The 25,559-nt window shown below is 47.4% G+C and overlaps 8 protein-coding genes across 9 annotated transcripts; 6 read left to right on the forward strand and 2 right to left on the reverse strand.

The window, feature by feature from the left end:
* Window positions 1–2,611: 2,611 nt before the first annotated feature.
* Window positions 2,612–6,658, reverse strand: LOC9657365 (pentatricopeptide repeat-containing protein At4g35130, chloroplastic). 2 transcript variants are annotated; one of them, XM_024678988.1, is made up of 3 exons: window positions 6,531–6,658; window positions 6,364–6,478; window positions 2,612–6,289 (listed from the first exon to the last, which is right to left on the reverse strand). In XM_024678988.1, exon 3 carries the CDS (start codon window positions 5,915–5,917, stop codon window positions 3,974–3,976), a length of 1,944 nt encoding a protein of 647 aa, XP_024534756.1. In that variant the 5' UTR covers window positions 5,918–6,289; window positions 6,364–6,478; window positions 6,531–6,658; the 3' UTR covers window positions 2,612–3,973. The 2 variants fall into 2 exon arrangements, with proteins under 2 accessions (XP_024534756.1, XP_024534755.1); XM_024678987.1 differs by having other exon boundaries at window positions 2,612–6,315.
* A 749-nt stretch (window positions 6,659–7,407) lies between these two features.
* On the forward strand, window positions 7,408–8,391 carry LOC9656351 (protein CrtK; the record flags this gene model as incomplete). The annotated part of the gene is made up of 7 exons (XM_024678997.1): window positions 7,408–7,492; window positions 7,553–7,593; window positions 7,651–7,729; window positions 7,797–7,840; window positions 7,911–7,961; window positions 8,015–8,127; window positions 8,178–8,391. Coding segments are annotated over 7 exons (501 nt in total), but the record flags the coding sequence as incomplete, so codon positions are not given.
* Window positions 8,392–8,505: 114 nt separating this feature from the next.
* LOC9642858 (zinc finger protein 593) lies at window positions 8,506–9,221 on the reverse strand. Its single transcript, XM_024678763.1, has 4 exons — window positions 9,101–9,221; window positions 8,913–9,033; window positions 8,797–8,859; window positions 8,506–8,734 (listed from the first exon to the last, which is right to left on the reverse strand). Exons 1-4 carry the CDS (start codon window positions 9,183–9,185, stop codon window positions 8,626–8,628), a joined length of 378 nt encoding a protein of 125 aa, XP_024534531.1. The 5' UTR covers window positions 9,186–9,221; the 3' UTR covers window positions 8,506–8,625.
* LOC9656352 (2-oxoisovalerate dehydrogenase subunit beta 2, mitochondrial) lies at window positions 9,219–11,501 on the forward strand. Its single transcript, XM_024678762.1, has 13 exons — window positions 9,219–9,490; window positions 9,549–9,660; window positions 9,736–9,771; window positions 9,832–9,891; window positions 9,951–10,008; window positions 10,089–10,186; window positions 10,236–10,325; window positions 10,403–10,471; window positions 10,528–10,614; window positions 10,669–10,764; window positions 10,836–10,913; window positions 10,983–11,069; window positions 11,133–11,501. The coding sequence occupies exons 1-13, from the start codon at window positions 9,327–9,329 to the stop codon at window positions 11,166–11,168; spliced, it is 1,071 nt and encodes a 356-aa protein (XP_024534530.1). The 5' UTR covers window positions 9,219–9,326; the 3' UTR covers window positions 11,169–11,501.
* Window positions 11,502–11,975: 474 nt separating this feature from the next.
* On the forward strand, window positions 11,976–15,482 carry LOC9642859 (glycerophosphodiester phosphodiesterase GDPDL4). The gene is made up of 10 exons (XM_024678761.1): window positions 11,976–12,158; window positions 12,256–12,419; window positions 12,473–12,763; window positions 12,814–12,947; window positions 13,005–13,515; window positions 13,570–13,614; window positions 13,677–13,985; window positions 14,036–14,169; window positions 14,230–14,704; window positions 14,774–15,482. The coding sequence occupies exons 2-10, from the start codon at window positions 12,287–12,289 to the stop codon at window positions 15,031–15,033; spliced, it is 2,292 nt and encodes a 763-aa protein (XP_024534529.1). The 5' UTR covers window positions 11,976–12,158; window positions 12,256–12,286; the 3' UTR covers window positions 15,034–15,482.
* Window positions 15,483–16,154: 672 nt separating this feature from the next.
* Window positions 16,155–17,512, forward strand: LOC112347650 (rapid alkalinization factor 23-like). The gene is made up of 2 exons (XM_024678868.1): window positions 16,155–16,487; window positions 16,571–17,512. The coding sequence occupies exon 2, from the start codon at window positions 16,571–16,573 to the stop codon at window positions 16,913–16,915; it is 345 nt and encodes a 114-aa protein (XP_024534636.1). The 5' UTR covers window positions 16,155–16,487; the 3' UTR covers window positions 16,916–17,512.
* Window positions 17,513–17,619: 107 nt separating this feature from the next.
* On the forward strand, window positions 17,620–19,562 carry LOC9642853 (tubulin alpha chain). The gene is made up of 4 exons (XM_002973746.2): window positions 17,620–17,991; window positions 18,048–18,282; window positions 18,353–18,723; window positions 18,784–19,562. The coding sequence occupies exons 1-4, from the start codon at window positions 17,899–17,901 to the stop codon at window positions 19,438–19,440; spliced, it is 1,356 nt and encodes a 451-aa protein (XP_002973792.1). The 5' UTR covers window positions 17,620–17,898; the 3' UTR covers window positions 19,441–19,562.
* A 2,088-nt stretch (window positions 19,563–21,650) lies between these two features.
* LOC9642854 (AT-hook motif nuclear-localized protein 10) lies at window positions 21,651–24,592 on the forward strand. Its single transcript, XM_024678998.1, has 5 exons — window positions 21,651–22,809; window positions 23,296–23,363; window positions 23,420–23,551; window positions 23,616–23,777; window positions 23,858–24,592. Exons 1-5 carry the CDS (start codon window positions 22,047–22,049, stop codon window positions 24,317–24,319), a joined length of 1,587 nt encoding a protein of 528 aa, XP_024534766.1. The 5' UTR covers window positions 21,651–22,046; the 3' UTR covers window positions 24,320–24,592.
* The last annotated feature ends 967 nt before the right edge of the window (window positions 24,593–25,559 follow it).

Genomic DNA, 25,559 nt, shown 5'->3' on the forward strand with positions numbered 1-25,559 from the left:
AGTTGCAAGCGGGCTTGGCGGCGAGCTGCGCGATCGGATCGCCCACGCCCCAGCGCTCGTTGTTCCATCGCCCTTGCCATTTCTTTGATTCGAAACTTCCGGACCTGTTCCAAGCGATTCTTCCATCATCGTTTCGGGATTTGAGGACTTACGAGCTGGAAGATCGACAAAAGAAAGGGCAAAAGGAGGATAGGGTTCGATTTTACCTCTCAAAAGCCTCGACCACTGAGAAACGTACTTGGAGTAAGAGTTCGCACCCTTGGAGGCATGGAGGGCAATGAGATCACTCTTCTGAAGGCCATGGGTGTTTGCACTGTGCTGGGAGATTCTCTCCAAGGGCAAGTAAATCTGTGCTTGAATTCTTTCTAGTAGTTGAGTTTATATGTATGGAAAGTGTGGGCTCATTGAGATGCATTTGATTGAGCGGGATGAAACACGATGATCACTGTCTATGTGTCGCATGAGTGTGGTAAGCAAGCAATCCACCTCTATGCATACTTGTGTCTGGAAGGGTTCTTATTAGTTGAGCAATAGTCTTGAAGTGCAATTATGTTTTAGTGTGAGCCTTGGACGATTGTCATTTAGCACATATACTTGGCATGGAAAGTTGCAATATGCATTTCTGATAGAGCAAAATGCAGGCCTAAGATAAAAAAAGATCACCTTCTCATGGCTTTAGATGCTTGTTTTTCTCTTGAAGTTCTTTGAACTGCTAATCACATTCATAAGTTGTAGTTGGTTATGGGTTGGATTTTTCTCTTTAAGTGGAAAATTTATGGAAAATGCAGGGATGCATACAATGTGTTTGCTATAAAATAAAGGTGATCATTTGAATTGTCATGGTTACTGGACATGCTCAATGTGAACATTATTTACAGCAAGGTGAAGGAAAAAAAAGAAATGAATTGCATAGTCTATGCAAAAATTTCATAATGAATTGATTCAAGTCTTTTAATCACAAAAGAGATCAGAACCTTTTGGTAAAATTGATAGTAGCCTGAAAAGATATTACTAAATAATAAGAAAATTTATTATAACTAGGAATGCCCTTAGTGAAGTTGGGAATTTTGCTTACCATTCTCATATATTTAAAACCAAAGAGCCCATTAGCAAGTTTACAATGCCCTAACACTAAATGCAATGTGATTTTAGCCCTCTTAACACACACATTTTTTCTGTTTTTGCAAAGTGATTCTATTTCTTTTTCTATATGGGGTAATTTATCTTTTAACTATTGGGCAGGAATATTGCACACTTTTGTGGCTTTGACATTTTAATATGTTAGGATGTATTATAAAGATTTATTAAATTTAGCATCAAATAGAACAAATAATAATTCTCATTGTACCACCCTCTAGAAACTAGGTAGTTGTAAGTAATCAAAGATAACAAAATTACATTATATATTGAGAATTACATGACAAAGAATTACATCATATGTTGAGAATTACATGACAGAGAATTACACTACATGTTAAAATTGACATTTAGTAAATTTAATTTGCTTTCAATTAAGTTCAACATAAATGGTAGAGTGTCAAAAGAGCAAAGCTCTTGGGAAAGTTATGGCTTTCAACTTCCATTAACGAGCATGAACTTATAAGGAAGTATAGTAAATTATAAATAACTAAAAAGAACAAATTGAGAGACAATCTATAATTCAAATATAGAGGGAAATAACAAAAGCACACCCTTTTTTCCAATTAGTTTGGGATACTTAGGGGGTTAAAACGTCTTAGGTTTGAGTATTGGGATATTTGGGGGTTAAGTCTCCTTATGTTTGAGTAATACTGGGCTGGGTGGCTTCTCAAAAAATCTAAATTCTCGAACCCAATCTCAAATCTCAGACTTAGTTTCAAACTTAGTCTCAATCTTATCTGATGAGCTTTTTATTGTTCTAGTTTTGATTTTGGAATCTTTTCGCCTACAACAACTTAGGGGAGTTGATTCCAAACAATAATATGTATATTGTGGGAGTATAATTATTTAACACTTGGTACATTTGTAGAAATAAAAATTGAAAAGCTAGGGTAGTGCGAGCTACTCCTTTAAAGGAAACAGGTGGTTTTATCACTGATCATTGTTGCTTTGTCATTTTGGAACATCATTTCATTAGTTTTTGTTCCTTCAAATATTAATTAAATTAGTGCCTTAATAGTTTTAGAACCAATTGAGAAGAAAAAAACTAGTAGATGGACTGTCCATGAAAATGCACGATTTGATATTTGAAGTAGATGTAAGCGACTAAATTTTCAATTCTACTTTAGTCACTTAATCACACCTCCGACCACTTGAAGGAGTCTCACTCACAACCTCCATAAGTCCTATTTTGAACTTAGGGGCTTGCTAACCCCAAGAATGACATCCAAGCTACTCAACCATTGCACTGTGTCCAAGTGCTTTATGTGTCTGATCCCATGACCGACACCCCAAAGTACCACCGACATATCAGTTTGTTACGCTAAGGCCATACCCATTTACATTGGTTACACCGGTGGTCTAACACCACCTACATCACAGTCCCGTCTCTCAAAGACTGAGCCATCCATTTATGAGTGATCATCCCAGATCCACTCCTTAGCATCTTTAGGATGCCCACAGACAAGAGGAATAACTTTCGCCAATATCTTTTTTCCGGTCCCCACCAAGTCCCTTTCTGTCTATGCCATGTTTGCTAATATTGTCACTGGATTAAGTCGGCTGCGACTGGGTCTTGTACAACGGTTTACCTCTACACTTACCTGATAGCCATCATCTCAGCAACCGGGTTCCCGTAATAAAAAAATCATACCATGTACTTGAACCATATGACAGGGGTTTCTTTGTTTGCGAAATCCATGGCGTTTTGTTAGATCGCCCACCGGACGAGATTATCCCCCGCATTCATGCTGCTCGGCATTTCGTCCTTGGCAAAGCCCCTTTGGAGTTAGAAGGACTGGAGGAATCGATCATCGTGGCGGCGCTCGATTGCCTCGCCTACCACCCTGTATGAATGGAACAGCAACATCAAGATCTCTTCCAAAACAGCCAGCAATATCACATATTGGATCCCCTTGCATTCCCGCTGTCAGCCAAGGGCGAGCCCGAGACCAATCCACCGGAGCTCTTCAAGTGATGCCGAGATCAAGCTCGCTGTGTGTGCCAACTTCAAACTCGAGCAAAAGCGAGCCTGAAGAGGACGCGAGCACCCGACTTGGAGCAGGGCTGAGAGTGAAAACACGATTGTCCGAAGTTGATGCCTGTTTCGTCGCTGAGATCTCCAGCCAAGTGCTTCGGCAAGCTCGCCTCCAGCTCCCGGAGTGTCCAGTCTTGCAGGCATCTCTCAACTGCATTGATTCAGGACGCCGGGACCGTGAGAGACGTGGATAGTATCTTTGGGCTCTCTCAAGGCGAAACGAGCCCTCTCTTCTTTGGAGACGCTGCGCTCTCCCTGCAGTCATCCCCAGCACTGAGCTGGCCGATTCGATCACGCGGAGCACGCCACTCCTCTTCAGCTCTAGTGTCGAGTCTAATCTCTATCTCCACAGCGTTTACGTGAACGACGTGTGGGCCGGGTCTGAGGCCAACACCGGCTGGACCGTCTTCGACTCGGGCTCCCCAGTGACATCTCTAACCGGTGCCTACAACGTGACGGAAATCTTCGCCAGCATGGTCGATCTTCCGCAGGTGAGTGTCCCACACTTGGACAAGTGCTTCAACACCTCGGGCCACGAAAATTACAGGTTCCCCTCGATCAGCTTCCGCTTTGCTAACGGCGCGGAGCTCCGGCCACCCCAGGAGAACGTAATGTCCGTCGATGGCGACCTTGCATGCTTAACTGTTGGGCGAGGGGGCATTAACATCATTGGAAATATCATGCAGCAGAACTATCACGTCCTCTACGACTTGAAATCGGTCAGGCTCTCGTTTCGTCGTGCTCGATCCCACGAGCTTTAGATTCGACTTACATGTATAGTTTTTGTCTTTCAAGTCACTAGATTCTTTCACGCTTGCATTTGTAGATGTTGGAGAGAGCCAAGTATGGAGATGCATTCCTGGGCTCCAGCTCGAAAACCCGCTCGGCAGCCACCCAAGAAACTTGATCCACGGATGAAGTTTTGGTGTGGACCCTGGAGGCCGCGAGAAGGGACATCCACGCCGTGGCAGTGGGCTCAAAAGGCATGAGTTCCATGAGCTCGTTTGCGTGCTGGAGCTGCCCGAGCCGAGCAAGCATGTCCACAATACACCGGTAGTGATCGCTTGCGGGTGTAACATTGTAGTCCTGGATCATTGAGATGAGGCAGTCGCAGCAGCGGTGGAGCGATCCGGCATGGCTCAGGGCGGAGAGGATGTTGATGAAGGTGGTATCCGTCGCGCGGACTCCCTGGAGCTCCATTTCCTGGAGCTTTTCAAATGCCGAGTGAATATGACCGACCTGGGCATATGCGGCAAGCATTGTGTTCCACGCACAGGCATCTCTCAACTGCATTGATTCAAAGATCGAGAGAGCTTTACTCGTGTTGCCGCATTTTCCATACATGTTGACAAGAGCATTCCCCAAAGCGCCCTCGAGATCGAGGCCAAGATCTTCGATGCATTCGTGGACCAACTTGCCGCGGAGAATGTCCGAGTGAAGCGAGCTCGCATCGAGAAGGGTGATGAGAGTGATCTTTGTTGGGAGAATCCCTTCCAAGGACATCCTACAAAAGAGATGAAAGGCTTCTAGCGGATGCCCGTTTTGAGCATTGGCAGTGATCATCGCAGTCCAAGAAACCACACACTTCTTATCGAGGCTATCAAAGATGCCTCTCGCAATGTCAACTCTATCACACTTTCCGTACATGTTGATGAGTGTGTTTACAAGGTTAGAATGCGAATTAAGCCCCAATCTCACAATCCGTTCATGAATGAGCTTGCCTTGGCTGAGATCTTGCAACGCAATGCACGCGTCCAAGAGGGCAAGAAACACTACGTTGTCGGGCCTGACTCCCTCGAGATCCATTCTTCTAAAGATCTCCAAAGCCTTGCGAAGGTTTCCATTTTGTGTGTGAGCATTGATCGCCGCGGTCCAAGCAACCACATTGCAGTGCTGTTCTAGGGAGGTTGTAAAGACCCGCATTGCGTTCTCTATGTCGCCAAGATTCCCGTACATCTCGATCAAGCTGCAACACACCATTGGAAGCAATCCAGATCGAGAAATCCGGGTTTCAAGATCCAAGAGATTGATTCGAATGTGATGATACGGATGGAGCTTTGAAAGGGCTGTACAGAGGGCAATGTATGTGATTCCGTTGGCCACAATCCCCTCGAGCTCCATTCTTCGAAACAGCAAAAGCGCGCCCGGATGCCCTTTTCGGGCATATGCAGAAATCATACAAGTCCAAGTGATAACATCTTTGGTTTCAAGTCTTTCGAACATAGTTTTTGTTTCTTGTAGATTCAGCCAGATGCTGTATAAATTGAGCAGTGCATTTTTCAAGACAAGATCAGAAGCAAGACCCAATTCGTGAACGCAAGTTCGAAGCAACACAATGTCTGCTGCAGACGCGATCTCGGCCAAAGCATCAATAGTCGCAATCAAGGCTATTCGATCGGGTTTTATGCCCTCCAAATTCATTTTCCAGAAGCACAAACGCGCAGATAAAAAATGCCCATTTTGGGCAAATGCGGAAATCATCATTGTCCACGAGAAAACATTCCGCTTACGAATGCTCTCGAAAACAAAACATGCGTCATCGATCGCGCTGCACTTTCCATACATTTCGACGATCAAGTTATCAACAAATGTGGTCGTCGCTTGCTTCCAAATCCGGGCGTGAAGCTGTCTCGCGTGTGCGAGGCTTCTGGAATTCCCACAGGCTCGAAGCAACGGAGCATATTCCGCATCCCTGGTTTGGTGTGGAAGCAAGAAAGGCCGGGCATGGGTAACGCAGCACATCTCATTTCCAGCATTGAATTAAATGACATTACAATGTTCCCGCTACATTGTGTGTTACATAAATATTATTCAAGAAACTTTCATCCCCCTCGAGCTCTGTCGACGCAGATTGAGTTTGGACGAGATCCAGATCCAAAGCCTTAACGGTTTTCTTTTGATCCCAGAGATTTAGCTTCTTCTCAAGAAGAAGCCGCTGCGTTTGTTTCAGTATCTTCTACATTCAAGAAACTTTGATCCTGCTCGAGCTTTGCCACCGCAGATTGAGTTTGGACGAGATTCAGATCCAAAGCTGCTCTCAGGCTTAAAGGTAGAGCTCCAGTTTTTCTTTGGATTCCAGAGATTTAGCTTCTTCTCAAGAAAGAAGAGGAAGAGCTTCACAGAACAGAGAATTCAGTCATCTAGAAGAACACCCAAAGAGATTAAGAGAGAAAAAACATGTATTAAACCTGCAAGATCTCCAAGGTCCTCATGGATCGATACATTCACCAATCCCTCCGATTCTACTTCGGCATGAACTTCCTCCACAGCACTTTTTGTTACCACAACGTATACAACGCCCATCTGAAATGGTCAGATGATTAGATTCAACATCAAAACCTGGCTTCCTTGTTACCTTGGAACATGGCTGCTGAAGAGCTTATTGTCATGAACACAAATGAGATGTAGACAATGATGAACAAAGCTAGACTCAGCTTCTGAAGAATACCCATACCCCTCTTGAGCCAGACCAAATTGATTTGAAGTTATGTCTTCATCTTATAGATATGCAAAGTCAGCTGTACAGTGGCTGAAACATAGCACATGGTTTCTTGGTTTAAGAATTTCAAACATTCAACAAGCAAGTGGTTGGATCTTGAAAACTAATTGTTTTTTTCCGATATATAGAACTCTCCAGACATCACTACCGCCCGCGCCACACCCCAAACTCTGATCGTCAAGAATTCTCCCCACCACGATTGGAAAAACATAGTAAACTGAGTTGGTACTAAATCACTGAACTGGTAAATGCAAGTAGTTCCACAACACTACAATTACACCTCACAGCACTGTCACACCTCATGGCCACCCCAACCGGCCTCAAACCTGGCGGGAGGATGTATGCGAGTGTCGAAACGTTCAAGAAGCTTGCAAGTTCACTGATAGTGGTCCAATAGTTTCTCCATCTTTTCATGGATGAAAAGATGGAGAAACCTCTCCTGGAGGCCGGACTGACAGCAAATTTTCATCCAGAGCCACACCATTTTTGAGCTCCAACCCCATTTCTTAAAAATGTGGAGCAAACGGTCTCCGGTGTTTTCAGGCGATAGTGAGAGAGTCTGTTGTTGTTGCGAACTCAAGATGGTAGACACGAACTCAGTCATTACAAGCCTTTATAAATCTTCTTTAATGGTGATTTTATACAGTATGTTACTCAAGATTATTAAATTAGCTTCTAAACGCGAGGGAGGAGATTTGGTGTTTAGGCTAGCGGATAAAGCTGCTGAAAAAAAAATGGATTGGGGAGCGATTCTGGGGCTGATCGTGGCGATAGCCATCCCAGTGGCCGGAGGATTTGCGGGAGCGAAATTTGGAGCCGTAAGTTTCAATCGCCCAAAGTCTCAGTTGCCCAAGTTTAAATTTCCCATGTTCTTGCAGCTTGGTACAGGCAGCTCAACAAGCCTCCATGGACGCCTCCGGTAAAATGGAAAAATCCCTCACTTGTTTCTTCTAACTTCTTTCTCTGCTTGTGCCAGAGCTGGGTCTTTCCTGTAATGTGGACAGCTCTCTACATTCTCATGGGGATCGCGTCCTGGCTTGTCTGGAAAGATGGAGGTAATTAGAAACCTTTGAGAAGCATCTCATCACAAGTTCTTTCCTGTAAATTTTCCTTCGTTTCCAGGTTTTAAGAGGCACGCGCTTCCTCTAGCCATTTACATCGTTCAGGTTATAAAATTCCTCACTTTTGGTTTTTATTCAGAAGAAAGAGCTGAGTTTTCATTTGTGGTTGTTGCAGCTCATACTAAACTTTGCATGGACGCCAATCTTTTTCGGCTACCATCGATTTGTAAGTTGGCGCTTGTGAAATTTTTGCTCCTGGCTGACAGTGTGTTGTCACAGGATTTCGCATTTGCTGAAATAGTTCTGCTGTGGCTGGCCATCCTTGCAACTATTATCCTCTTCTGGCCAGTGAGTCATGCAGCTGCATATTTACTTATACCATACATTCTCTGGTAAGTGGCTGCACTTCTTAGAAATAAAAGAATTACATTGTTTCATCCAGGGTGACACTGGCTGCATCCATCAATCTCTACGTTTTGATCTACAATCCATCAGATGGGTTAACTCAACCTCTTCAAGAATCTTACTAGATCACAACATGAACACCAAGAAACTCACTAGATCAAAACATGAACATCAAAATGGACTCCTCTTTGTTATTTCGTTTTCTGTTTTTTCTTGAGAATAATACTCGTCTGTGAATCTTAAATCTTAAATTTGGCAAGTTACTTCAAAGGAGATCGTTTCTCAAAGTGAGGAAAAGCAGAAGCATGTTTTTATTGCTCAGAGACAAGACCTTTCAAGCTGGAAATGGTCATCAGAGAAGAGCCTCCTTCTAGCAGCTGCTGCTGCAGGGTGGCTTTCAGACCGGCCTTTGATTCCTCATTGCGAGAAAAATTTCAATGCAAGCGTATGGTTTGCAAAAGAGTTAGTGAGAATTCAGAAGTTTCTTACGAGGATACAACTCCGAGCTTTGGCCCGTTATCCGGTTTGCCCTGCCCAGCCGCGAGTTCCGCGTCTAGTTGACAATGTGGAGCTGGGCCTTGCATGGCCTTCACTCTATCGAGAGGTGAAAGAAGATTAAAGCAGGCCTCGCAAAGAACAAGGGAGAAAAAACAAACCTTTTCTTATGCCGTTTGGTCTTAAAATGCTCTTCCATGATGGAAGACGACGAGAAATACCGGCTGAAAGAAGCAAGCGTTTATAAAGAATGAAAGACAAGGAATCGGCGCTTAACTCGCAATGCAAGCAGTAGAACTGCCCCATTCCAGGGAGATCCTCGTCTCGAGCTCGCGCGGGCGCCCCTTCGTCCATAGACGACTCCAAATTCTTCACCTCCGAATAGATCATATCATCGCGTGCCTGGAATCTGTCAAGGAGAACACCACCAATGCCTACCAATCATCAGAGAAGCAAAAAGGATATCCTTGACCAGGAATTTGGCCCGCCGCGCGCTCTTGTGGGAGTATTTCTTCTTCGCCGGCTTCTTGTGATTCGGGCACCGCCCCATTCCTGATAAACCCTAATTCTATAAACCCTAAACTCGTGGATACGGAAGACTTTCTCGTACGGGTAGCTCATGGATAACTCAGTCGAGTCAGGTGAGAAGCGTCTTAGGTAGGGCAATCAATCCGCTCCAGCCGATTCAAGAATGGGGCGGTTTCACGGTAGGGTATTTGGAGCTCTCTCTGGGCGCCGATCGTTCTCTTCTTCATCTTCTCCTTCTTCCGCCACAATTCCATGCGAGACGAAGCGCATGAATCTCTTCTCGGCAGTGAACGAGGCGCTTCACATTGCGCTGGAATCGGATCCAAGGCAAGAAATCGCTGTAGCATTTCTTTCATGAAAATTTTCACGGGAATTCCTTGGGCAGGGCCTACGTGTTTGGAGAAGATGTTAAATTCGGTGGAGTTTTTAGGTGCACTAGCGGGCTGGCGGATGCGTTTGGTACGCATCGAGTTTTCAACACTCCTTTGTGCGAGCAAGTAACAATGGATCACAAAGAAAAAAAAAAAAAAAAACTGTTCGACGATTGAAAAGTTGCTTTCTCTCCTTAACAGGGACTCGTTGGATTTGGAATTGGTCTTGCTGCTATGGTTAGACATGACGATACTTCTTTTCTTTTTCCTGGCTAACTCCAAGTCTTGAGTTTGCAGGGAAATCGTGCTATCGCCGAGATCCAGTTCGCAGACTACATTTTCCCAGCGTTTGATCAGGCAAGTTGACAGTACCTGGCTTGCTTTTCGATGAAAATCTAAAATAAACTATGGCTCAGCTCGTGAACGAAGCTGCAAAGTTCCGGTACAGGAGCGGAAATGCTTTTAATTGTGGAGGTGAGAACTGTCTGTTTTTCTATCCTTTTTGCTCGTACTATTTACTACTCACAAAAGTGTGTGCTTGACTAGTTGTGCAGGTCTCACTGTAAGATCTCCGTATGGTGCCGTAGGACATGGAGGCCACTATCATTCCCAGTCCCCAGAAGCTTTTTTTTGCCATGTTCCTGGTCTAAAGGTATGCTCAATCAAGATGGCTTTAATGGCAAAGGTTCTTCTTTTGTCAGGTGGTGATTCCAAGGAATCCGTCACAAGCGAAAGGATTGTTGCTTGCTTCTATCAGAGACCCGAATCCTGTTATATTTTTCGAACCGAAGGTGAGGATTGAGGAAGGACGTCCACTTTCTCTACGGGAAAATTCTCATAATTGTTGATGGATGTCGATCATTTCCAGTGGCTGTATCGTCTATCCGTGGACGAGGTTCCAGAGGGAGATTACATGCTTCCTTTGTCCAACGCAGAGGTACACCGTTGGAGAACTAAAAACGATTCATTCTGTGCACTAACTCGGGCTCGCAGGTGATACGCGAGGGGACAGACATTACACTAGTTGCGTGGGGAGCGCAACTCGCAGTAATGCAGCAAGCATGCGCCGAGGCCGAAAAGGTACTGTGCTCGTGTTTCTTTCGGCAAAAGGTGACCAAGTTTGTGTTCTTCCAGGAAGGAATCTCGTGTGAGCTCATTGATCTGAGAACTCTCATTCCATGGGACAAGGAACTCGTGGAAGCTTCGGTGAACAAAACGGGGAAGTTGATAGTAAGTCTTCGCAAATTAACGTTTCTTTTTTGTTGTGTTTTTGGTGTGTTACGTTAACACGAAACTTTCAGGTTAGCCATGAAGCGCCAGTAACTGGAGGTTTTGGCGCAGAGATCGCAGCAACCATTGCGGAGCGTTGTTTTCTACGGGTACATTAAGTTTACTTGTTCTTCGGCTGAAATTCGTTGGTGCTTTTTTGTTTGGATCTTCTTGGACAGCTCGAGGCCCCGATTGCGAGAGTATGCGGCCTTGACACGCCGTTTCCTCTTGTCTTTGAGCCATTCTACATGCCTACAGCAAACAAAGTAAGCACGGCTTGATCCGCGGCTTTGACAACCATTTTTTATTCTCTCTCCATTTACTTCCAGGTTTTAGACGCAATCAAAGCGGCTGTAAAATTCTAACTATCAAAGTCTCGCTAGACACGATCGAGCGAGAAAAATTCCCTACAAGAAAAGAGCGTGAACACTGGGTTCGCTCTTTTGACTCAGAACTTTACGCCAAAAGCAAAGGAAAAAGTACAAAGTGCCCCTGTAGTCCACGGATTGCGACTCTATATTTTTTATATGGTCCTTTCCTGGTGCCATGAAAGCCGTGGTGGATTCAAGCTCAAAGTTTCAGTTTCCAGATCAAAGAGACAAAAGGTACAAGGAAGTGTGTCATATGAAACTACTGCTCTCTCAATTCTAATTCAATTCCAAGGTACTGCCAAGGCCAAAAGATGATATATTTTCTCTCTTCGTTATTTCTCCAGCCTTGATCGATTTGAGTCCCTGTCGATAAAAGAATGTCCGTTCATTCCGGTCCAGAGAGACAGTGAAGCTGGGGAAAAAAAAAAATCTCTTAGTTTTCACATGAATGCCACTCCATGAATGCATATCACAGATCGCAATCTCTTTCATCACTGGCGGTACTTCCAAACAAACAAACTCGTAGCTGGCTATTGACTTCCCAGGCCGGATATTTCACTCGCTCGCAAGAGAAAATGCCGGGTGCGTGGATATTTGGAGAATATCCGGGGAGCAGTGGAGCTCCACGTGGCAGATGGTCCCACGCGCGAGTCTCAACGTGAATCTGCACGAAAGGACTGGGGCGTCAGGAACGTGGCGGGTTCTCTTCGACGTGATCGCAGCCGCCCATCGTCTGGCCTTTACGGAATCCCTGAGCCAGAATGGCCACCAGATGGACGATACGCTGGCATCGAAGCTTCTGGCTCCAATATTCTCTAGGGAACTTGGTCTCATCCCCTGTGTACTTACTGTGCGCTCCAGCTGCTCGCCGCGGAATGGAATGGGATCAACGCGGCGAAGGAGGATCTAGCTAGGTCTGTCGCCAGACGATCGATCGCGCAGGAGCGCGCGCCATCGGCATTTGAGTCTCTCGGGGGATATCAGGTAATGCGGCTCGAAATCTCTCTCTTGCCAGCGATCTTTGTGCTTGCATTGGCCGATCCGGCCTGGAAATTCGTGTCTCATTGCGATTCTTGATCAGGAAGAGCTCGCGAGTCGTCTTCCGATTGAAAATGTGCTGGTATCGCCGCTCGCTCCGCGCGCTTCTCCTTGCGGCGGTTGTGATTTCGGTAGCTAGAGCGCAGCGAGGTCCAGCGCCAGCGCCATCCGCCACACCGGTGGGGTCTTCGTGGAAAACGTTAACGGGTACGTTAGGTGCTCGCTTCTTTCTATCCCCATTAAAATCGTCCCTCTTTCAGGTGCCAAGCCTCTCGTCATCTCCAATGGCCAGTCGGGGGTTTTCTCCGACCAGACCTTAAGATCCTACGCCGATGCGCTCAAGAAAACTTCCGGCGGCATTGCGCTCTACTGTGACTTGCAGCTCTCCAAGGACGGGCAGCCCATTTGCAGAACGCAAATCGGCCTGGAAGCCACCACGAACATCGGGGACATTTTTCCAGGAGCTAACTCCACTTACATTGTCAATGGCGAGCCTATCAATGGCTATTTTGCCGTGGACTTCACGTCCATCCAGCTGAGCAACGTCACGGGTATGTTTCTGTTCGTTGCTCGTTCCTGAATGTTAAGTGATTTTCTGCAGCTAGACAAGGACCTCTCAGTCGTCCTGCTACTTTCGATGGCGATCCGCTTGCGTCTCCCGATATGGTTGCCGGGCTTTTGGCTAGCTATACGAATACGACTGGACTGCCGGGCCTGCTTTGGCTGAACGTTGAGGTATAAGTCTAAGAAAATGATTGCGTTGGCTGATGTGTTTTCTTTCTTTTTTCTCAGTACTGTAAATTTTATGATGATCGGAAGATCAACATGACATCCTACGTGTTGTCAACTTTAAGAAATCTTTCCCCTGACTACATTTCTACGCCTGAGCTGGGACTTCTCAGGACCCTGCGCTCTCGTGCCAGCAGTAGAAGCAGAACAAAAATCGTTTTGAAGGTTAATGATCTTACGGACCCTGAACCGACAACGAATCAGACGTATGCAGCTCTATTGGCAAACCTCACAAACATTAGAACCTTGACATCTGGAATTCTGGTATCCAAAAGTTTGATAAGAACCTTCAATCCGACTACGCTTCTCTTGGAAAATCCTACCACTATTGTCCAAGATGCTCACCGGGCAAGGCTTGAAGTACATGCATTCGGTTTTGCTAACGATCAATATCCTAACAGCTACAACTACAGCTTCGATCCTATTAGAGAGATACTCTACTTTATCGATGATCCCAGTTTTGCCGTCGATGGCGTTTCTTCGGACTTTCCAACAACAGCATCTCTGGCAATAGGTAATAATTCTGTCTCCGCAATTTATTTTATGAATGGTTTCGCTTGTTTTATAGATTGTTATGGGAACCAAAATGGTGGAAAATCTCCGGAAGCGAGTGGTAGGCATATCTGAATTTATCATTTTGATATGACAGGGTACTCACTTGTCTGCTGCTATCAGATAAAGTGATTGCACCGTTTAAAAGCAAGCGAGTTATAACCCACAACGGAGGAGACAGCGGAAATTATCCCGGCTCGACTCGTCTTGCTTATAGCAGTGCGATCGGCAAGGGAGCCGATTACATCGATTGCATCGTTCAGATGACCAAAGATGGAGTGGCTATATGTACACAATCACCTGACCTTCTACTCAACACAGATGTAAGTGCCACTCCACTGCTATCGCGCACGAAGACCTATGAATCCCTGCAAGACGCACCCGGGATTTTCACGTTTGATTTCACATGGGACGAAATCAAGTCGCTGAAAGGTCTGGTTTTCATTGCATGGTTTTCTCCTTAGTTACAAAATCGCTTTCAGCCAAAATATACAATCCCGAAAGTGCTATTGTACGAAACAAAGCAAACGATGGTACCCAGAGTCTTCTCACGCTATCCGACTTTCTGAACATTACTAAGGACAGCCCAAACGTTGGCGTTTATTTGGTCTTGCAGGTATCTTCCTCGCTTAGCTTGCATTGCATGTTTCAGATCTTATTTGCATTGTTATTGCAGAGAGCATATCTTCTGAATGGAACATTTGGCATTGATACGGTAGCAGCTGTCTCAGCGGCTTTAAGACAGGCAGGATTTACCAACACCTCAAATGTGGTAATTCAATCCGAGGACGCGACCGTTTTGCGAGCGCTTCGCAATCTTGTCTCGGCTGAGTTAATATACAGCGTTCCGGGAAACAAGACGTTGACAGACGCGGTACTGGAAGAAATTAAGCAGTTTGCCAGCGGTGTAGCCGTTCCGAGATCTCTCGTCAGTCCGACTGCTGATTCGTTTCTCACCGTGCCCACAGACGTTGTAGAACGCGTGCACAACCACAGCTTATCCGTGGTCGTTGTATACTTCAGGAATCCGTTTACTACCATACCCTTCGACTTTCTTGCGGATCCAACTCTGGAGCTCAACACTTACGTGCAGTTTTACGACATCGACGGGATTGTGACCGACTTCCCCGAGACTGCAAAGTCATACTTGAGTAAGTTTTGTTTTGTTGGAGCTTTATGGATGCACTTACACATTTGTTTGTCTCTACCTTTGTTTGCAGCTAATCGCTGTGTTTCTCGAGGCTCGAGCAGCAGCTCTCCGATTCCACTTATACTGCCGGGTGATCTGGGCCTGGCTCCCCCGCCCGCGGGTGCGCCATTTCCAGCACTAGACGTAGCGGAGCCGCCGCTCCCTTCGCTTGCGCAGCCTCCAGCTCCGGCTCCATCTTCCACTCGGAGCTCCAGTACAGGCACTCTTCCCGGACTCCAGCTCGTCACGGCCTGCCTTGTCGCTTCTTTCCTCGGGAGACACTTGCTATGAAGTGGAGAACATTCGCAACGACAACAAGCTTGGAAGACGACGACGACGCAAATGTAGAGGTACCGGTCCCATCAGAGGATTGTTTTGTTTTTCCTCTCTCTCTCTCTCTCTCTCTCGTGTTACATTCGGCGTTACATTTGGTAGAAGACTGTTTGTGAATTCACTGAGCATTCCAGGCCAGGAAAGAAGTCGAAAGAACTCGATAACTCTCTCTCTCTTGCTCGCTGCTCGTCATCATATATCCATCAAAGACGCTGGCTGTATGTATAAATATTTACAGGCTTACGATCGAGCGACACCATTTCATTCAAATTCCTTTCCATTCATGTCGTCGTGAAAGCTGCTGCTGTGAATTAGGTGGATTTTGTTTTCTCACAGTGGCAGGGAGCAAAGTTTTTGCTCGTCCTCGAGAGGGAAAGAGACTTAAATGAAAGGAGACACGTTTGCAATGAAAGGTGGTGGCGGCGGCGGTGGTGGTGGTGGTGCACGTGGTGAAATGTGGTATGTTGTGTGGTAGTGGTTGGTGGTGGGAGAGTGATGGTGGCGGTGGTGAGAAAGTGGTGGTGGTGAGGGCAGTAGTGGTGATGGTGGTGGTGGTGAGAAGTGGTGGAGGTGGTGGGAAAGTAGTGGTGAGAAGTGGTGAGAAAGTGGTGATGGTGGCGGTGGTGAGGGGTGGTGGCGGTGAGGGGTATAGCAATGGTGGTGGTGGTGACGGTGATGGTTGGCGGCATCTCATAATACGATACAAATGCGCGGCTTTTTCAACCACCACACGCAACACGCGCACACAGCTTGCTTGCCTGCTTGCATTGTTTCCTTTCTCCACAAAGATCAAAGGAAAAAGTTGGCGAGAACTTTGAATGAGCGACAAGGCTGTAGCCATCAACCAAAATCTCTCATGTGGCTATGGTTTGTTAGCGTTGGGTGATTAGAATATGCGCCGTTTTCCCGCGGGGATAGAATATCCCGGTGCCGGCGGAGACGGAGCGGAACGGTTGCCAGGCTGGCACCTGCGAGGCGGAGGGTCGGCAGACGGAGCCGTCAGTTCCGAGCCTGCAGTTTCGCCCGAGCCTGGCCCCGAAGCTGGCCAGAGTATTTGCTGTTCTTGGAAACGCTTTAGTCTTCCTTTCGGCGCCTCCGCGTGAAAGAGAAGAGAGAAAGAAAGAGAAGGGAGAGCGCTAGCTAGGTTGGCATTGCTGTGTTGCTCTCCTCCTCTAGCGCGTTCTTGGCGGCACGGGGATTTCGTGGCGATTTCGAGCACCCAGAGCTGGAGCCAGATTCTAGCTAGCTACATTCCAGATCGCTCGCCTCCTTGCATCCGATTCGCGGCGGATCTTGGCGCCGCGGCGCGGTTTGGCAGTCCCGGGGCCGGATCTTGGAAGAAATATCGATATTTCGGTGCCAGGGGGGAGGGTTTTGGGGCACGCGATCCGTCCAGCATTGTTCATGAGAAGGTAAGATTCTTTCTTCCACAGCAAGCACAGCATCGATCGATACTTATCTCGCCGCTCACACTTGGTTCTTTCTCAATCCCTAGATGGCCAGCTCCATCATCAGCAAGCACTGGCGCCTGTGCTTGTTAGCGGTAGTGTGTGCGCTCCTGGCGGTGCGAACGTCGAGCTCGCAGGGCCTGGGCAGCGGCGGCAGCGTTGGCGGTGGTGGCGGCATCGACGAATTCTTGCTGGATACGGAAATTCATGGCAGATTTCTTGCGAGCCGCCAGACCTACATCAGCTATGGCTCGCTAACGGCGGATCGAGTGCCCTGCCCTCCAATGTCGGGCAACTCGTACTACAATCCTCGATGCAACCGCGGTGGCGCCGCCAATCCTTACAAGCGCGGCTGCTCCACCATCGCTCACTGCCGGAGAGAAGTGAACTAGATCACACACATCTCTCGATTGGATTCCAGGCAAGTGTGTTTGCTTTAGCTATAAGAATTGGTCTAGCTGGGGTGGTAGAAGGTTATAGATTTCGCAGGATGGGAAGAAGAAACTAAACAGGGATAGGGAGCTACGAGTTCTACGAACGAATTGGGGGAGGGGCATAGAACAGATCGAAGTGGCTTCTGGAACAAGAAGAAGAAACTACAAAGCTGCCAACTAAAGATTTTAGTATGGAGCTCCGCGAGCGTTACAGATATCAAAGGCTTTCTGGGCGATGGCTGGCAGGGCGAGCGAGCATTGATCGACTGGAGGCGCTCGAATGGGATTTGCTGAGAAGGGCCAGCAAGCGCAGATGGTTGACGATCTGGAAGAGGAGATAATGGAAGAAGAACTCGCCGCGCGCGCGGCAGAGCTTACACCAGGTGGAAAAATAAGTCAGTGTGGATCAAGCGAAGAAAGGAAAGGGGGCTTGTCTGTCTGGCTGTGCACATTGGATTCCCTCCCCCCTCTTCACTGTCACAATTAGGGGTGGTTTTATTTCTCTCTATTCTCTCTTTTTTTCCCCTCTTTTATTAATTTTTTTATTTTCGCTCTCATGAGTGTTTCCTTTTTTTGTTGCGTTTCTCTTTTTCTTTATAAATTCTTTTTCTTTCCTTTTGGTGAAAGCCCTAGCCCTAATTTTTTAGGTTGTGTCCACGCTGGCAGAAAAATACGGTTGCCGGCTGACAGTTCAGCGGGCGTTTTAACCGCCGTTTCGCGTTGTCCGCTTCACATGAAGATGGCGGCGGTTGCCGCGGTAAAACGGGTAAAACCGGCGCTCCCGCTGCGAAGGCTGGTGCTTTTTACCGCGCCGGGCCTGCGCTTTTTACAGTAACCGCCGGATCGGTATAAAAGGAGCAGCGCAGTTCCGAGGAACTCGTTGCCTCGTCGTCGTTGCGCTCGTTTCGTCCAATTCTAGATTCGTTCTTCGTCCGGCCAAGATGAGAGAGTGCATCTCGATCCACATTGGCCAGGCCGGCATCCAGATTGGAAATGCGTGCTGGGAGCTCTTCTGCCTGGAGCATGGCATCCAAGTAAGAACGAAACTTTGGAGACGAATTTTTGGAGCTTACACCATTTTTTATCGCAGCCTGATGGCCAAATGCCAAGCGACAAGACAATCGGAGGAGGCGACGATGCATTCAACACCTTTTTCAGCGAGACCGGCGCGGGGAAGCACGTCCCCCGCTGCGTGTTCCTGGACCTGGAGCCCACTGTGATCGACGAGGTCCGGACGGGAACGTATCGCCAACTCTTCCACCCCGAGCAGCTCATCAGCGGAAAGGAAGACGCGGCCAATAACTTCGCTCGAGGACACTACACAAGTAAGCTATCTTCTCTTTCTCTTTCCTTCCTGTGTGATTGATCCATGGCTTCTTCTTTTTTTGCTTGTAGTTGGGAAAGAGATTGTCGATCTCTGCCTCGATCGAGTACGGAAGCTGGCGGACAACTGCACCGGGCTGCAAGGATTTCTCGTGTTCCACGCAGTCGGGGGTGGCACCGGCTCCGGCCTCGGCTCCCTCCTCTTGGAGCGCCTCTCGGTGGACTACGGCAAGAAGTCCAAGCTGGGATTCACCATCTATCCCTCGCCGCAAGTCTCCACGGCCGTGGTGGAGCCATACAACAGCGTCCTTTCGACGCACTCGTTGCTCGAGCACACAGACGTGGCCGTGATGCTCGACAACGAGGCCATCTACGATCTGTGTAGACGATCTCTCGACATCGAGCGGCCGACTTACACCAACTTGAACAGATTGGTCTCGCAGGTATAGAAAGAGAACCCATAAAACAAGAGAAAAGTTGACGAGTTTTTCTTCTCTTTCCAGGTGATCTCGTCTCTCACTGCCTCTCTACGCTTTGACGGTGCTCTCAACGTGGATATCACCGAGTTCCAGACCAACCTGGTGCCATACCCGCGCATCCACTTCGTGCTCTCGTCGTATGCGCCGGTTATCTCCGCCGAGAAGGCCTACCACGAGCAGCTGTCGGTGTCCGAGATCACAAACACGGCGTTCGAGCCGGCGTCGATGATGACCAAGTGCGACCCGCGCCACGGCAAATACATGGCCTGCTGCCTCATGTATCGCGGCGACGTCGTCCCAAAGGACGTCAACTCCGCAGTGGGAACCATCAAGACCAAGAGGACGATCCAGTTTGTGGACTGGTCGCCCACCGGGTTCAAATGCGGTATCAACTATCAGCCCCCGACTGTGGTTCCCGGCGGTGATCTCGCCAAAGTCCAGCGTGCCGTGTGCATGATCTCAAACTCCACCAGCGTTGCCGAGGTGTTCTCGAGGCTGGATCACAAGTTTGATCTCATGTATGCCAAGCGCGCGTTCGTGCACTGGTATGTTGGCGAGGGGATGGAGGAGGGGGAGTTTTCCGAGGCCCGCGAGGATCTGGCAGCTCTGGAGAAGGATTACGAGGAAGTTGGCGCCGAGTCCGCTGATGGCGAGGGAGAGGACGAAGGTGAGGAGTATTAGCCATATTTTTTCTTCTTCTTTTTTCTTCCTTTCATAGCTACAAGAACTAGAAATAGTGCAGAGAAAGAAAAGCCAAATTGTATTATTACCACAAGGAATAAATGCATACGTTTTCTAAATTGTTCTGGCTTGAAGAATTGGCAAAGGGAAAAAACAAGGCCTTTTTCATACTTTACCAAAATCCTGGAAATAAAAAAGTGGCCAAAACTCAAACTTCTAGGCTAGGCTTTTGGTTGGATGGTGTATTCATCCCATTCCACTACAAACAACAGTAGCTTTTATTGGAGTTTGCTTGGGGCTCTACTCTCCTTTTTTTTCTTTTCTTTTTATTTGTTAAAGCTTTTCGTTCTTCAAGAAAAAAGAAGGCCCATTGCATTCATTTGAAATATATTTATTTTTTCTCAAGACAGCTCATATGTTCTCCAAGTCAAGAAACACAACATTATTCAAAGCAAATCAATCAAGCCCTCCCCCAATTTGCTTGTCCCAAATTCAGGAAAGTGGTTTCTATAGTCCTCAAGGAACATGCAAAATTTCGGGGGACTGCCCAAATGCCAGTGCAAAGGGTCAATACTATGCCTCTGTATAATTGTTGGTGCATTTAGAGAAAGTTTGAAAGCAAAGTTTAGTGTAAACAAGTGGATCTTTCCTATAATTGTGTCTCTTGATAGGGGACTATGTGTGTCATTTTTATTTTGGCCTGTCTTTAGACTTTGAATCAACTGTGTTCAAATTCAACATATGCCAGCTTCCTCCATTTTCTAAGATTTCTTTTATAATAAACATATTTTACTTTGTATTTATTGTGCATGCCTTTCTGTAGCAAATGGCATCTGAAAACTCCAAAAAGGCTCAAACAAACATTTGTATTTGCATTAGTGGAGTGTTAGTTGGAGTTGATCAGTCTCGCCAGCAAGCAGGCATATGGTAGAATTGTTATTATTTTTTTATTTCTTATATTTATTTATTTATCCTGTTCCTTCAATCTTGCTTTTGCAAAATATTTTAGCATTTCATAAGTTTAGAGTTCAAGTTACATTTCACATCTCTCAATGGAAGTCTGAAACATTATAAAATCTATGAAAGATGCTCCTCACAGTTTCTATATTATTTGTGTGTGTGAGTGTGAGGAAGATGATGATTTCTAAAAATTACTCAAAAGTTCTTCGAGTCTCATAGACACCAATTCTTATCCTGCACACAACTCCAAGTTCATCTCCTTAAAACACCAACAAGTTTCCTTTTCCAAATAGCAATCACGCCTTTACCATATTTAAATCCAATACCTTGCTTCCATTACAATTTTTATTTGCCCTGGTGTTTACTATTTTTATTAGCGATGTGAACGTCCCAAGAGAACGACAAGGTGTGATAATCTCTGAAATAAAATAATCTAGAGAGAGACACAAATGAATCTCGCGCAAAAAACTAATAAATTTTCATATATTAAAAAGAGAAAAGGCTTTTCTTATTTCATCGGAAACCATAAAGTAAAAGACGTATCGCTTTTCCGGAGAGAATTCAAAATCGCAGCCCGCTCCATGCTTGAAGCATGTGCATAGTGCCACCGTACAACAAACCCCATGGGCCATTTGCGACCATATGACCAGGGGGCGTAATACGGCAGGGGTGCACGAGTGGAAAAGGCACCCACTGCCAGCCCCAGAATATCCAAATCCAATGCCCGTCAGCCCTGCATCGCCTGACCCATTCTGACCCGGAATCGCCGTGCAAATTCCGGAAATGCGCGGTCAAGATCGTATGCAGGTGGCGCGCCAAGGTATAAATACTCCCGCGTATAATACCAGTCCATATACGGCGTAGAGGGGCTAGATTCTTTGACAATCTTGGGACCCTCCCCTGTTTGAGGCCATGTCCATTTTCTCAATTCCCTCCCATTTGAGAGTATAGAGTATGAAAGGGAAGTACACAGACACAATAGAGACTGGCAAGATCATCAAATAGGCCCATCCACCAAAATCCAGGCACACTCCACTCCAGATATATATAAACCCTAGCAAGCTTCTTCTCCTCCTTCTTCCTGGCCATACCAACAAAGACAAAGCTGATTGATTGATTGATTTTGATTCACATCACTTACAATCTCTCTCTCTCCTTTTGCTCCATCTTAATTCCAAGTGAGATTGCTCCAGGGGGAGCAGTTTCTTTTCTTTTCCCCCTTTTTTGTTATATATTGTTTTCTTTCCTCTCTTTTTTTCTCGCGTTTTTTTTTTTTCCGGTTCGAGGGCAGCCAGCCATGATCGAATCCAAATCCGGTGAAGAGGTGGCGCGGAGGCGATGCAGCTGGAGATGGAGTTAAGACCAGGCGGTGAGAAGCTCCTCCTCCTTTTTTCTCCTGGTGATGATCGTGAGCTAGAACAGGGAAATGATGGATTGATTGCTTGATCCCCAAGGGCGAGAAGGGAAGAGATCGTGACAAGGGATTGAGAAGCAAACAAAAAGGGTGGAAGATCGCGGGAGTGGAAGCAGTCGAATCTAAAAGTCCAAAAGAGCCGGGAGGAGGAAGACGAAGAATCCTTCCATCTCTATCCCCTCGCGCGCGCGCTTTGCTCTCGCCATTCTCATCTCCCTCTCTCATATGCTGCATGGAAGCGAAGGATCCCTCCGGCGGTGCTAGCGCTGCTACTCCTCCCTCGCTCGCGGCGCTTCCGCTCCTCACAGCCGGCAACCACGCCGCCGCGGACTGCAAGACGAGCATCGATCTGAGGCGAGGAACAGTCGCGCCCGATCCCCCTGTAGTCGCCACAGCACCACCATTGCCCGGAGGAGGAGAAGGAGGAGGAGGATCCAGCTCCAGCAAGAACCCTAGTTCCTCGTCGTCGCCCCCGGGAGGAGCTGCAATGGCACCACCACCCATGATGATGATGATCCAGCAGCAGCAAAGCAGCAGCAACAATGGGAATGGGAATGGATCCAGCGGTGGTGGCACGGCGAGCGCGAGCGCGGGCGCGGCGATGAGCAGCGGCAGCCCATTCTCTCACGGATCGGCGCTGACGCTGGGCAGCGGTCCCTTGCTCAAGCGCAAGCGCGGGAGGCCCAGGAAGTATGTGGAGGGGACGACGTCAAGCCAGTCGCCAGTGCTCATCATGGGCTCCTCGCCGCCGCCGCCGCTGCCCAATCCATCCCCGCCACCGGTGTCGGGCATCTCGGCCATCTCCGGGCTGCCCACCCCGCCCAGCCCGCTGGGCGTCGCGCTCGCGCTCGCGCCGCTAGCCGCCGCCTCCAACGCCGCCGCCGCGTCGCAGCTCCCCTTCGCCACCGCCGCCGCCACTCCTCCGCCAGCCTCGGGGGAGAAGAAGCGAGGGAGGCCGCCGGGCACTGGCAAGAAGCAGCAGCTTGCCGCCTTGGGTAAGTGAAGAAAGCTTTGTTTTTTTTTGCTCGTTCTCTCTTTCCTTCTCTCTTAGCTTAGCAGTGGAAGCTTGGATGATCATCAAAATCGTGCTTTGCTTTGCTTGGCTCTTTGCTTTGGCTTGAATGGTCGTGTTTGGGTGGAAGATTATGATCGGTGGATCTTTGTGCTTGTTTCCTTTTTTTCCTTGGGATCTATTGTCGACAGCTTGCTTGCTTGCGTGCTCCATCGCCCACGTAGTTTTTATCTCTTCTTCTCCTCGAGCGCATTCATCCGGCACTGTTTAGCTACTACTTACTGTTGCATGGGATCAGACAGGATCCAAGTCCATCTCTTTCGTGCCAGAAAAAAGAGTCGCTCCCATTTGATTTGCGTTCCTCTTTTCCTTTTCTGCCCTTTATCTCCTCCTCTTTTTCCTCTCTTTTCTTCCTTGGTTTGATCCCTTTTTCTCCTTTTTTTTTTCCTCTTTTTTTTCTCTCTTTCAGGTGCGTGGCTCGCAGGATCTGCAGGTCAAGGCTTCACTCCGCATGTCATTACAATTGCTGCAGGCGAGGTACTTAATCACAAAGTCTGCCACCTTAATCTTAATCTCGGCGATCGCTTATCCAGGATGTGGCGACCAGGATCATCTCGTTTGCGCAGATCGGGCCCCGGGCCACCTGCGTACTCTCTGCAAACGGGGCCATCTCTAACGTAACACTCCGCCAGCCCGCCACCTCGGGGGGCACTGTAACATACGAGGTATGATCAACATGGATAGTTTTGCCTGATTGGTCCAATATCCAATATCGGTCCCTCCTTGCAGGGACGCTTCGAGATTTTGTCACTCTCGGGTTCCTTCCTCCTCACCGAGAACGGTAACACCAAGAGCAGGAGCGGCGGCCTGAGCGTCTCGCTGGCCGGGCCCGACGGACGCGTCATAGGTGGTAGTGTCGCGGGCTTGCTCGTAGCCGCAAGCCCAGTCCAGGTAACACAATCCAATCCACTTCATGGCTCACTCTTTTTTTCTTGATTTTCGTGATGATGGATCGGAGCCTCGTCTTGCAGGTCGTCGTAGGAAGTTTTATAGCCGAGACGCGCAAGCCACCCCAAGTCCAAGTCCGCCCAACCTCGGGTTCCTCCAGCGAGATGCTGTCCGGGGTGGCGAACTCGCCCATGGCCTCGCCCATGTCCACGGCCACGAGGCCACCGCTGGGAGCCAGTCCTCTCAACGACGCTGGCCATGCCACCGCCACCACCGCCATGGCCACCACCACCACCACCACCACCACCAACTTGAATAACACCAATGCCAACGCCAGTGCCAGTGCCAACGCCAACAACAGCAGCAGCAATGCCAACAACAGCAGCAGCGATGGCAATGCCAGCAACAATAATAACTCGTCGCCGGTTCACCACCACCACCACCACCACCACCATATGGCTTGGTCTTCCAGCCCAGGTGATGAGCAGCAGAATCAAGGTGGTGGGCACGGAACTGATATCAACATCTCGCTACCGGGATCGTAATGCCATCTTCATTCAACAACAACAACAGCAACAGCAACAACATCACCAAAAAAAAAGGAAAAAAAAAAATGAAAGACAAAATGGAAGAAAGAATGCGTGACAGCAAAGGTGGCGGGCAGCAGCTTCTTCTAACTGGAAAACAACACAAACAACCGAGAATTTTTTTCCTTTCTTTCTTTTGGTTTCCTTTCAAATTTTTTTAAATGTTTCCCCTTGTTTTTTCCTTCTTTTTTTTGTGCTGATTTCGTCGTTCATCGTGTTTTAATTTTCTTTTTTGGTAGTGGTGCATGAGAGTCAAGCCAGCCAGCCAGCCAGCCGGCGTGTTTGTTTCTATTTTTTTTTTAGTTTCTTTATTTCTTTCCTTTTTGGTTGCTTGTAAATCTCGGGTATGGCCTCGGGGCTCGCTCTGCAGCGGTGCTTTTATTTATCTTTTATCTTTTCTCTTTTCTTGGTTTGCTTGTTGTCTTCATCGACGAACACAAGGAAGTTAACAGATTCTTCATTTTTTTTGGCGAAGTAAGTTTTTTTTCTACTATAATAAAGGCTAGCGGAGCCCGCGACTTTGAATTTCAGGTTTGAACAATGTGGCCCAGCCCGGATTTTTTTTCTATTCTATTCATAATGATTTCATTAAACAAAATACCATGACAAGAGTGATTAAACAACACCTGGTGCTAGCTGGAGCATTATGAAAGCTCTCAATTCGGAATTGATGGATCACAACAAAGAAAATGTGATTGTGGCTGATGCGGAGCATCCCCGAAAATGACACCATGTACAGGGAGAAGGAGAAGTATATAAAGTATCAAACGCTCCCATGGCTATAATTATTTGTAAGCAATTATTATAAAATTTTCACTAGTGGCATTGTTCCTCCATTTTGCTAGAGATTATAGCACAAATGCATATTGCTCAAGCAAGGCAAGAACAACTTCTGTCGTTTTAACGCGATGGCCAAGCGATTGAATTGGAGATGTTTGATTCGCCTTACGCATTGCGTGGGCTTTTGTGTGGGATCACACAACACAGATTCTTGTTGCTTTTGTTTTGCTCCCTCCCTTGACACACAAGGACAGGGAAAGTTTGAGTTGGAAAGGAAACAGACTCTTTTGCCTATGGGGCTCTTGTGTTTTTCTTCTTTGCCACCCCTGCTTTGCTTGCTTGTCCGATCCTACAGCGATTTTTCCTTTTTATTTCGCGCTATTTTGAAGATTTTTATTTGGGGCCAAAAAGGAGGAGA

Source organism: Selaginella moellendorffii, unplaced genomic scaffold, assembly GCF_000143415.4.
Source record: "Selaginella moellendorffii unplaced genomic scaffold, v1.0 SELMOscaffold_23, whole genome shotgun sequence".
In the NCBI taxonomy this organism is placed as follows: domain Eukaryota; kingdom Viridiplantae; phylum Streptophyta; class Lycopodiopsida; order Selaginellales; family Selaginellaceae; genus Selaginella; species Selaginella moellendorffii.